The sequence below is a fragment of the Alternaria arborescens genome (assembly GCF_004154835.1).
Source record: "Alternaria arborescens strain FERA 675 chromosome Unknown contig_3, whole genome shotgun sequence".
NCBI classification, from domain to species: domain Eukaryota; kingdom Fungi; phylum Ascomycota; class Dothideomycetes; order Pleosporales; family Pleosporaceae; genus Alternaria; species Alternaria arborescens.
In genome coordinates, this window is record NW_021167858.1 from 108835 (window position 1) to 120428 (window position 11594).

The 11594-nt window shown below is 51.6% G+C and overlaps 4 protein-coding genes across 4 annotated transcripts; 3 read left to right on the top strand and 1 right to left on the bottom strand.

Moving 5' to 3' along the window:
* Nucleotides 1-1643: 1643 nt before the first annotated feature.
* On the top strand, nt 1644-1913 carry AA0111_g1480 (hypothetical protein; the record flags this gene model as incomplete). The annotated part of the gene is made up of 1 exon (XM_028647144.1): nt 1644-1913. One exon carries the CDS (start codon nt 1644-1646, stop codon nt 1911-1913), a length of 270 nt encoding a protein of 89 aa, XP_028510628.1.
* A 119-nt stretch (nt 1914-2032) lies between these two features.
* Nucleotides 2033-4865, top strand: AA0111_g1481 (hypothetical protein; the record flags this gene model as incomplete). Its single annotated transcript, XM_028647145.1, has 2 exons — nt 2033-2075; nt 2131-4865. The coding sequence occupies 2 exons, from the start codon at nt 2033-2035 to the stop codon at nt 4863-4865; spliced, it is 2778 nt and encodes a 925-aa protein (XP_028510627.1).
* A 372-nt stretch (nt 4866-5237) lies between these two features.
* On the bottom strand, nt 5238-6083 carry AA0111_g1482 (hypothetical protein; the record flags this gene model as incomplete). Its single annotated transcript, XM_028647146.1, has 2 exons — nt 5238-5713; nt 5942-6083. 2 exons carry the CDS (start codon nt 6081-6083, stop codon nt 5238-5240), a joined length of 618 nt encoding a protein of 205 aa, XP_028510630.1.
* A 1814-nt stretch (nt 6084-7897) lies between these two features.
* AA0111_g1483 (hypothetical protein) lies at nt 7898-9447 on the top strand (the record flags this gene model as incomplete). Its single annotated transcript, XM_028647147.1, has 3 exons — nt 7898-8724; nt 8787-9079; nt 9140-9447. The coding sequence occupies 3 exons, from the start codon at nt 7898-7900 to the stop codon at nt 9445-9447; spliced, it is 1428 nt and encodes a 475-aa protein (XP_028510629.1).
* Nucleotides 9448-11594: the final 2147 nt, after the last annotated feature.

Consider the following 11594-nt stretch of genomic DNA (forward strand, 5'->3'; position numbering starts at 1 on the left):
TGAGTGGGGCGAACATGGAAATCTACTAACGCACGATAGATCGTAGATCCTTACTCACGACTCACGACGCCATCGCCATTCAGTATACCACCTGTTGAACTCATTTACATGTCCCCTTCGTCTCTGTTCTCTTTTGATGTCGAGAAGAGTGGTTCGGCGACTCCGCACACAACATGACACCGCGTCGCTAACGCACCTCTGCGACCTACGCCGCAATCCCATTACACGGCACAGCAAGCCACCAACAGCGCCTCTTCCACTCTTTTTGCTCCCTTTCTCTCCGTAGCATAAAGACGGCTCGCGTGCTAGTCTCGGCACATGCGGTTATGCATCGAGGGCGTGCGTATCCGGAAGGCTCGAAGTACCGGCGCTGTGGTTTCGCGTTTTGGGACGTTGAACGTCACAGGTTTTTCTGCTAAGGTGCGTTCAAGGACCAATGATCAAAGACCTGGATTTTGGTCGTCTTGTGGTGGGAAACTTCAGTTTGAGAGTGTCAATGGAACTGATATAGGCTGATTGGGTTGCGAGAGCTGTGCTCTTGGGTGAGTGGTTTCGCGTACTGTTTACTTGCGTTGCCGTCCTCATAGCAAGAACAGGGATCTTGTTCTTCGGTACATTGTCATGATTATTTAGGCAGCTTGTACCCGAGGCTCTATTCTGAATGCTCGCGTACGCGCTGTGAGGTCGCACACGTGTGGTTAGGAAGAGACGCGATGCTCCGTGAATTGAAGAACACGCTAGCATGACTCACATATACATCGAGAATTCTTAGTTCCATTACTCGGATCAACCAACAAACCACACAACTATCAGTCACATCTTGCATTTTTGTCATTACCCGGTGTTGTCAAACCGAGCAGCAAATTATGTCATGCCATTGCAAGATTAATGATGCACCATAAATCAGTGGCATGTCTGCATTTCAATACAAATGACTCTCCGATAGCTCTATCTCTCACTACTGTTTCCTTCTACTGCGAACTCTTCTTTACCCTTTGTATTTCTATTGCAAGACAAGGCAGTCGTCGTTCCGATCATTCTCCACGCTCTTTTCCCCGCCTTTCCTTGTTGGCCTGCAAACCGGCGCTGTAGTAGGTCGCGGAACTCCCTTTCGGGCACACGCGCCCAGACCGCAACTGGAGCAATAATGATGGGTGCAACTGGAGCAAAGAGGGTTGCCCGGGCATGCGCCATCCCCGGCGTTTCCGTTCCCGCAAGTGCAGCAGTACCAACCCATACTGATATGTTGAGGTTAGTGGTATAGGCGGAGTGACTATCTTTTGCGTCGTGGAGTAGACTGAAGATAGAAGTACATAACAATCGGAAAGAATGCCATGGAGTCATACCACAGGTTTTGCCCGTATGTGTACACACGGGAACATATCAGCAACGCTCGATGGATGCCAGTACAGACAGTGAAGAGAGACTCGACACTCGACACACAGAGCATTGTACAGTGTACTATGAGACGGTTGGACATGCGGAAGCTGATGACTCGAGAGCTGGTCAGCAAACTATCTCGACGAATCTCCCTGCCCGCCTATATCGCTTCCATGATGTCGCTCACATGACATGAAGTGGAAAGTCGTGGGGAAGCGATGGTCACGTGGTCGATGATGAAACAGGACAGGGTTCCTTGGCGCATGTACGGGGAGGCAGCGGCGCATCAGCTCGGATCAGCAAACATCACGTCGCCCATCTTCACGCGTCGAGACATCTCCAATCAGACGCCCGACCGCTCCCGAGTCTACTCCCCGTCGCGTACTGCCAGCAGCACCTCGGGCATCGTGCGCACACTTGCGCCTGCCCTCTGTCCCTCTCTCCAGCAACTGCAGGCCACACGACTGTCGGCTGTAGTTGCCCAGGCCGAGAGCCCGTCCCACGCCCGCCCCACTGTCGATTCACGAGCTTGAGCTCCGTCACCACCAGCATGTCAGGCTCAGTCGCTGTTGCCCGCCCGTCGCAGCCTCCCCGTTGGCGCGGGGAGTCCCAGCGCCCGGGGGTCGCGCGCCCCATGACCCGCCAGTCCAACATGGAGGACGAGGGCGTGAAGCAGGAGGATGCCCGCAAATATGGTACGTCGCCTGGGCCACGGCAAAAAAAGGGCACAGTTGCTAACACTCGGCGCAGTCTATACGCAGCAAGACATCCTGGCCAGGCACAAGGGCAAGCCGCCGTCGCTCCGTGTCTACCTGCACCCCAAGCACTTCCGCTTGAACGACTCCCAGGAGACGCTGTCCTATGCCTCTCCTATGCGCGAGCTGCTGCAGGCCATCAAGGACAAGGAGGTGCCCCACAACATGGTCGAGGAGCTCTACGAGTTCAACACGCCCTGGTACGACAACTGCCTCATCGTCGAAGTTCACGACTACCGCTCCGCCGGCGTCAAGCCCAAAGATGATACCAACAGCACGGGCGAGGCCGGCACCAGCGCCTTCTCTATCCACAACTACAACAACTTCATAACGCCCTCCCCCTTCGCTCCATTCCCAGTCAACAAGCCCGATGCGAAGCCTGGCCAGCCTAACGCACAGAGCAAAGACGACGAGACCAAGGAGGACAAGGAGAACATGCCCGCTCCGGGTCAGAACGGCGCCCTGTCTAAGCAGCCTGGGATTGGCAAGGTCAGGACAGTGGTGCTGTTTCCGACTCCGCAGTCGCAACTGGCCGACATGCAGCTTCTGGCCACCACGCCCGTCCCTGACATGGCCACCCTCAAAAGAATGCAGGCCCAGGGCAGGACTGGGGGCATGCCACCGACTCCAATGACTGCAGTACCCTCAACGCCTACCTTTCCTAATGGGCCCAGTCCGAAGCGCCAGAAAATGGTCCTTGACGACAGCAACGTGCACGAGTTCGAGGCTGAGTTTTTGAACGCTACATGCCCGCCCCTCTACCTGGAACCAACCAAGAGCTTCGGCCAATCCCTAGCTCTCATGGATGCCATCACACATCCGAACAATAAGAACCCCGCGCCTCCACGCAAGACTCGTAAGAGGACTACCGCCGAATTGGCTGCCGACGAGGCCGAAGCGCAGAACATGCAGCGCTTCATGTTGGCAGGCGACGAGTACCAGAGCATCATGACGGCCACCGCTACAGGCAACGACGACAACGCCGTGCGCGCTGCTGCGAATTCCCAGACCTTCGCCCGCTTCAAGACTATTGCTAACATCCGCGCAAATCACGAGGAAGCCGACCGGAGGAAGAAGGAAGAAGATGCTCGAATTGCTCAGGCCAAGCGTGCGGCGCAGATGGAGGCCGAGATCCAGAGAAAAAGGGAGATGGAGAACAGGCAGCAAGCCGAGCTTGCGGAGCGTCAACAGCAGCAACAAGCCCTTCGTCAGCAAGCGCATCAGGCGCAACTACAGCAAAACCAGCAACAGAACGAGGCCGCGCGAGCCGCTGCGGCAGCACAGCACCAGATGTCCAATGCGGCAGCGATACAGGTTACACAGACACCCCAATCGGCTACGCAATCTCAATTCTCACCAACCATACGCCAGCAGACGCCCATGGCTGTCTCTGCAGCTTCGCCGTTGGTTGGAGGGCAGTCTGCGCAACACTTGGGCGGCACTCCAATGGTTCCAACAGCATCGAATCAAGCTATCAACAGCCCTGCTCGACCGCCGTCTGCTGTCTCTAACCATCAAAATATGATTCGCTCCGTCAGTCAGCAGCAGAACCTGAGTCGCACCGGCACGCCGCACATCGTACAGGGCACGCCCGTAATGAACGCCTCAATGCCGAATCGCAACATGACGCCTACTCCTAGTCGCATGAACCAGGGCAGCCCATCTATGGCAATGCAAGGGCAGACACCAATGATGATGCAAACTCCTCAACCTGGCCAGAATATGACTCCTGAACAGATGCAGCAGATGCAACAGCAGCGCCTACAGCAGCAACTTCGTATGCAGCAAATGCAGCAACAAGGAGGATCACCAGGTAATCCACAACAACAAATGCAACAAATTGCATTCCAAAAGGCCGCCCAGCATATTCAGACGCAAGGAGTGCCTCCAGGTCAAAATCCACAAGCATACCGCAATCACCTTGCGCAGCAATATTTCAACCAACTGAAACAGCAGCAGCAGAATCAACAGCAATTGGCCTTGCAAAACATGTCACCTCAGGGAGGCATGCAGCAAAATGGTATGCCTCCACAAGGCATGGCCTTTGCTAACATGAACCTGCAGCAGATGCGGCAACGGTATCAGCAACACAAGCAGTCGGTTATGCAGAATTACGGCCAGAACATCCCTCAGCAAGTTATGCAACAGATCCATCAGATGGAAATACAGATCAAGCAACGAGAAGCGCGTGAACAGCAGCAAATTGCCATGGCACAAAACATGCAGAACGGTATGGGCAATCAGATGAATGGTGGACAGATGAACGGCATGCAGAACGGTATGCAGAACGGCAATCCGACCAACCCAATGCAAATGCAACAGTACCAGCAGATGCTCCAACAACAACGTCAACAAGCCGCCAATCAGTCGCGACTACTGCAGATGCGTCAGCAAGCCATGGCGAGCGGCGGTCAACTGCCTCAGGGCATGATGGGCAATATAAATGCCATGAACGGCATGCAAGGCGGTGGTATGCAGGGCATGAACATGGGTAACATGGGCAACATGGGTCAGGGCATGAACATGGCGCAAATGGGACAGATGAATGGAGGCATGGGAGGTATGCAGGGTGGACAGATGAATGGTGGCATGCAGGGTATGCAAGGAATGCAGGGCATGAACCCGCAGCAGATGAACCAGATGATGATGATGCGGCAAGCGCAGCAGCAGGCCCAGAGGATGGGACAACAAGGTGGGCAACAAGGTGGGGACATGGGATGGACTGGTTAAAGTCCACTCTACCAACCTCTTTTACTTTATCCTTTCTCTCTTCTTTGGATGTGTTTTACTAGGGACCTCTGGACGGCGAGACGGGATAAAAAGGTGTTTTGGGGCATGGGGAAAAGTTCATTCTTCAAAGATACCCCCGGTGTTGGGATGGGACTTTATATCTTGTTTACGACAGTCACGGCACACTAGGGTTTTTTGACTGGCATGACTAGGTGGCTTGTTGACTTGCTATTATTGTAAGTGTAGGGCCCTCGTCGGACATTCTATATCATTACTCAAATTCTGTGACTATTATCTTCGACTGCGCGTTTTGTAATCGTGCGTGATGTCTGCATGCGGACTGCCTTGGTTATCCTCTGCGCCTTGCAACACTCATTTATTCGCTCTTCTCTTCCCCTGGCCCCTGCCCCTCTTCTCCGCCTTCTTCTTCCTCTCCATCTTCTTCTTCTCCATCATCTTCCTCTTCTCATTCATCATAATCATCTTCTTATTCATCATCATGTCCTCCTCCATCATATTCATGTTCTCCTTCATCACATTCATCTCCCTCTCCATAATCATCATGTCCTCCTCCATAATCAGCATGTCTTCCTCCATGATCATTATGTCCTCCTCCATCATATTCTTCTTCTCCGCCTGCCCCTGGCGCTGTTCGCAATGCTGCTTTAGTTTGGCCCCCTGATCTTCTTCCCATTGGCGGAGGCGTTCTTCGGCCACCTTTTCTAGTTCTTTTTGTGCTCGTTCTGCTGCTTGACGTGATCGCTGTTCCGCGAGTCGTTCTTTCTCTTGTCGAGCAGTACGCTCCACTTTGGCACGAGCTTCCTCTTTTGCTTCGCGCTGTCTCGCTTCTGCAAGTCGTCGTTCTTCCTCTAGTATACGCACTCGCTCATTATTTGCCTCAAGACGTTCTCACTCTTCTTGTACTTCATTGTACCGTGTATCATACTCGCTTCGTGTCGTGGAGTTTCTCAGTACTTCGAACGCTTCTCGTACCTACCATTCGTCAATTCAACTTCATAAAGCTTTGCCGGTAAGTACACGTACCTGTCTGAACTCGACGGCATCTATCGTCTTACCCGGCGCTTTCTTGTCTGGGTGGTGTCGTAGCGCTAGCATGTGGAAAGCCTTCTTCACGTCTGCTGCTGTAGCACGCCGATTCACACCCAGGTCCAAGTAATGGTCAGGAATTTCGGGCTCTATGGGCTCGGAAATGTGCATCTTTAAGAGAGTTTGCGCTTATTTTTAACGTTGCTCTTCAATATGCCTGATGTTCGTGCTGTATGCGTTTTCGAGATGCCACAATTACTATATAATAAAAGTGGCGCAGTTGACGATACATTTGTTAAATAGAACTGCCTGAAAGTGGAAATGTATCTCAAAAGGGTCGTGAGTGGTGAGTGGTGAGGCTACGATCGCAATGCAGATGTATAGAGAAGGGACAACAAACAACTAGGAAGAAGCGATAGTGTGTGCCGCACACCGAAGTGAGAGCAATGCTGAGCACAATGATCTTTGTGGATCTCAGATGTCCACCGTTTCCTACCCTACAGCAAGTCGGCTATCTCCGGTACCACATTCTCGTCACCTTAGTATGCCGAATCTTTTTCTGCAACTGGAAGATACCATATAATAATGCTTCAGCTGTTGGCGGACAACCTGGAACATATATGTCCACAGGAACAATTCTGTCTACGCCCCTCACCACACTATAGCTATAGTGGTAGTAGCCACCACCATTCGCGCAGCTTCCCATGCTGATCACCCATCGTGGCTCGGGCATTTGATCATAGCATTGCCGAAGAGCGGGAGCCATCTTGTTGGTGACTGTGCCGGCAACTATCATTACATCTGCCTGACGAGGAGACGCGCGAAAGATAATCCCTAGTCGGTCCTGGTCGTAGCGAGGCATCGAGCAGTGCATCATTTCGAGAGCGCAGCAGGCGAGACCGAAGCTTAATGGGTGGAGCGAGCTCTGTCGCGCCCAATTGAGTATCTGATCCGCAGTTGTCCTGAGATTGTCAGCGAGTAAACTTCATCTGTTTGGAGAGCTTTGCTTACAGGACATGTTCGACAACGCCTCTGGGTTTGACACTGGTGGATGGAAGGAGAGCTTCTTTGCGCTGTCGGTTAATTTTTAGGTCTCCAGAAAGAGAAGAACAGCTAGAGAATCTGCGATGTTCTGTGACTCCGGATACGTAATTTGAAATACGAGGTCTTATGATGTATGCTAGGCAATGTCAGTACAGTATACTCGAGATTCACAAAGTGAGAAAGTACAGAACGCATAGTGGATTTTGCAGCTTGTGAACTCTCGAAGCTTCGACATGACTATCAAGAGTATTGGAGGGAAGTAGTTTCGCTTCTGCAGCATACTCCCTGGTACAAGATGAGATGGGCTGAGGATTGATGGTGTATCACGTGTCTTACTCTTTAGGGTAAGGCGGGCGCATTTAAAGCCCACATGAGAGGAAAGCCCACATTCCCTTGTTACCAAAAACCCACATCCAACCCTGAAAAGCCCACACTACGAGCGGCACAAATAACGAACCAATGTCAAATAGCAGCGAGCCAAGAGCTGGAGGCACATCTCATCAATGTCTTACGTGCAGAAAATTCTTCTCGAGTAATAGTCACTTGCGGAGGCATGAAGCCAGTCGTATGTTCACTATCTTGGAATCAGCCATCTGATGCCTAACACCAGTGAGATACACGCAATCGCTTAAACGCTTGCGCTTTTTGCAATCGCACCTTCATCCGTCAGTATGTGTCTCGTGTAGCTTTGTTAGCCTCAAGCAGACTGACGTCAACTCCTACGCAGTGATGTCCTGAGAAGGCATTCAAAGTCATGTCAACAAAGAGGAGAAAATGACGCGATAGCCTCAGCAAGACCAGGACGACCACCTCGACCGGGAAAAATTGATAATCAGGCGCAGATGTCAGGCCTGTTCGCCTGTGGCATCAACGCCAGTGACGCGAATGGTCATACCACGATACAGGTAGAAGACGCCCAGAGGCTCCTTCCCTATCCGATCATGTTCCTGTATCGTTATTCGGATCCTCGCCGCGAATCGATCCTCAATGCTTTCGCTGATGAACGAACACCTACACAACCTTTCGGTAGCCACATAGCTTCTAATCCAAGCAACCAACTATTCGAAGGAGACATGGCACTCTTTGGCATCTTCTCAGATCTCTTTGTGGATACTGGCGTGGATGTTTGTGCTTCGACGCCAACAGCATCAGGAAGGTCTCAACCAATTGCCATTCTTCAGTCTAGGGTTAACGAGCTTTGTTCTCAACTCTTCTCGTTCAGCAAGACGCGTCGAACAGCTGACCTTGATTGCGATGACATATTTCCAGTGAACGCTGCGAAAGCGGTTTTCACTGCTGAAAACTTCGAGGAATGTGTGTGGGCTTACTTTACGGTCTTTCACCCACAACAACCGCTTCTTCATTGGCCCACGTTCGATATGCATAGTGTCTCGCTGCCACTTTTGCTTGCCGTCGTTTTTGGCGGATCGGTTCACTGTTCTCCAACGGATGGCGCATTGTCCTGTCGTGCCTTCTTTGATCTTGGTGAAGAGTTCATATTCGAGCAACTGCGCCATATAGTGGCAGCGAAACCTGATCTACATAGCGATCCCCATGCAATGGAAAGCGTACAAGCCGGTTTACTTATTGTGGCTTTACAAAGTAGCTTCAATAGCGAGGCAGTTCGCAGAAGGGTTCGGGTCTCAAGGCACCCAGAGCTGACCGTTGCCATACGGTCCCTAAGGTTGCTTGATCCGATGATCCATTCAAGTCATCAAAACGAGGTGCCCGACTGGGATGCATTCATCGCAGAAGAGTCTAGAGTAAGGTAAATCAGCCGCCAGTGTATTCGCAGAACCCAGGAATGAATTGCAGCACTAACCACCCCAGGATCGTACACTTCATGTGCGTCATGGACTACATGAATACCTTCTTCTTCAATTTGCTTCCGAATCTGGCTATAGGAGAAATTTACCAACGACTTCCGTGCAATGACGCGCTTTACGATGCTTGGACACAAAAAGAGTACGAGCGATTGTGCGTCGAATCGTTGCGCCCAACGAAGCAGATACCTAGTATCAAGCAGCTGGTAGCTTTGCTGATGAGCGAGAACTGGTCGGACGAGCAGAAGAATCCACTTCTCAGCATACTCGAGCTCAGGCACCTTATGATCTGCGTATTCGGTAAGTCATGTCGTCTGTTCGCTTGTCTGCACCATGAATATAGGCTAATGCAAATTGTAGCACTGCATTCCATCATCTTCGTATCGCGAGCTGCGCTTCTAACGCCGTCGTCATATCGCGACTTACTTCGCGCAACGAAGCGCTGGAAAGAGCTTTGGGACACTTTGCATACAAAACATGAGGCAGAGCGTAAGAAGTCGTTGGGCTTCGTCAAACATGGTCTGGAGATGTGGTGGGTTACATGTAAAGTTCTTGAGTTGGCACATGCTGGTGACTCGCAGAGTCGCTACATGGAAGTTAGCCCTACGGACTCGCTGATAGAGCTGCATAGTTTTCTCAAACAGTATGGGAACTGTGTGGACGGGTAAGAACGATTTGACTTGGAATATACTACACGGCCGTAAGAGAGAGAGAGACTTGGTAATCTAATAATGTCTCTATGGATAATCTGCGTCGATGCAAAATCTCCTCGAATCCTTCTTACCATCAAATTACAATCGAACCATCATGACACGAGCGGGAACTTAGGAAGATATTACCGGGAGAAAAGTCAAGACGGTTGTTCTATAGCCTGGGCTGTTCTGCCAACAGCCAACAAGCCCTTCACCGCATTTATGTGATGAGTCTTGTCGCTATCGTGTTTCATGTTAAGACGGTCCAACCCAATCCATGGTTGTGGCCTGTGGCGTTCTGACCCAAGGTACATCATTTAGCGAAATGACATAATGTCTGAAAAGTATCAAAGCGTTTCAAACACAAGCTTTTCTGACACGGGAACTGACAAGAAACAGGTAGTAGGGTACACGTTTATGCGTTCTGGAAGCGTCGATGGTGATGTTGTGATGTGTTGGTAGGTGTTATCGGTCCTTTTGAGGAGCGTCAATTGTGTGAGGATTAAAAGGTGGGTTCGTGTTCGGGTCGCACGAAAACCCGGTGTCCATCGATCGATGCTTCGGTTTTTCGGTTTTCATGCATGTGGTGGGGTGGAGGAATACGATAGATCGGTACGCTTGTGGGAACGGCGGTTTTGGAAAAGTAACGTGGCAACGGCCTCGCGTGATCGGAGAGATCTGAGGATAGAAAATGTAGACAGGCCATAGGTATACTTGCGTTGCAATACAGTGCGTGCCGCTGTAGTGTCGGTCGGGTCGTGAAGAATGCTTGGTATCATATGGGTACGAGATGAGAACAACCGTGCAGCGGCTCGAGTAATATTCTCGGGCAGGCGATAGATGGATCTAGGCACTAGTTTACACTTTTACTTTTCAGCTTTCTTGGAGTCATGACGGCGTGGAACCGGACTTTGAGCACTGCAGGTGCGAAGGCGAAGCGCGACGCTATACGCACCAAGGCGGAGGCGCGCAGCTATCGATGCAGATGGAAGTTTCGGCATTTTGGGTAATTGCAAATTACTGTGGATGGTCTCGATCAGATTGTGAAGAAATTTCCTCACTTCCTACAACCTGCGACTGGATTTTCCTCTCGTGTGTTGTGGGTATAGTATGGTGTTTATGCGCAAGCGAAGGATTGGACGGATGGGCGTTACGCCGTTTACCAGGCGCTATTGTTTGACAGCCAGCGGGGCGGCGCATTGCTACACGGCGTAAAAGCATTGTCTCGACGTTATCGCGAGCTGCCGTGAGCGATGACGGAAGGAGGTTTCTCTCCCGAAGCTATCGCTTGTATGAAACACGACAGGAACGGAGGGGCAACAACAGAAGCGGGGCTCATGCAAGCAACACCAAGTCGGAGATGCACATGGCAGATTGGCAGTAGGGTGAGCGATGTTCTGAGGGTGGCATGACCATAATGTAAGGTGGGTTGTGTAGATGATTAGCCAATCTTTCTGTTTTATTGCCTAGAAAATACTGGGCAAACTCAAGTTCGCCGTCAAGGGGCCTGATACCGAGACCCGGGTAACCGATGTCTTGGAGTCTTGGAGTTTCAATCTTATCTCTCAAGACGGTAGGGTCTCCCTTGGGTCAGGATTGAGTCGCGACAGGGACGGGAGTCGCGAGTCGCCGTGGGGGAGGATTGTTGCAGGTCATTTCCGAATGCAACCTGCGGGCTTGGTGAATCGTGGCAATGCGAATTGATGAGTTTGCAAGACTGGGACAGAGCGATGGGATGATAGTAGACGTAGGCATTGTCAATGATTAGGAGTTAGGAGGTCGCGACAGCGGACCGTCTGGTCCAACGACGGCCATTGCTGCAGCCGCGGCAGTGCACGTGTTTTCTTTGTGTGTGTGGCGCAGTCCAGGGCATGGCACGGCTACTGCCATCGCATGAAGTTGACATGGCTTTTCCTGCCAGACTCACCCAACGCCCGACGCACACATGACAAGACGGTTGAATCGAACGCTCAACTCCCAGATTCAGGGATGCCGACAGAGACCGACTCAACTCACAGGGTTCTTCATCCTCCTCCGGTTCGCGCAATAGTGCAGGTGGAGATTTCATCAGGACAGGGCGTGGCGGGCCCAAGGAATGGGTTTTGCCTCGGCGGCCTGACAAA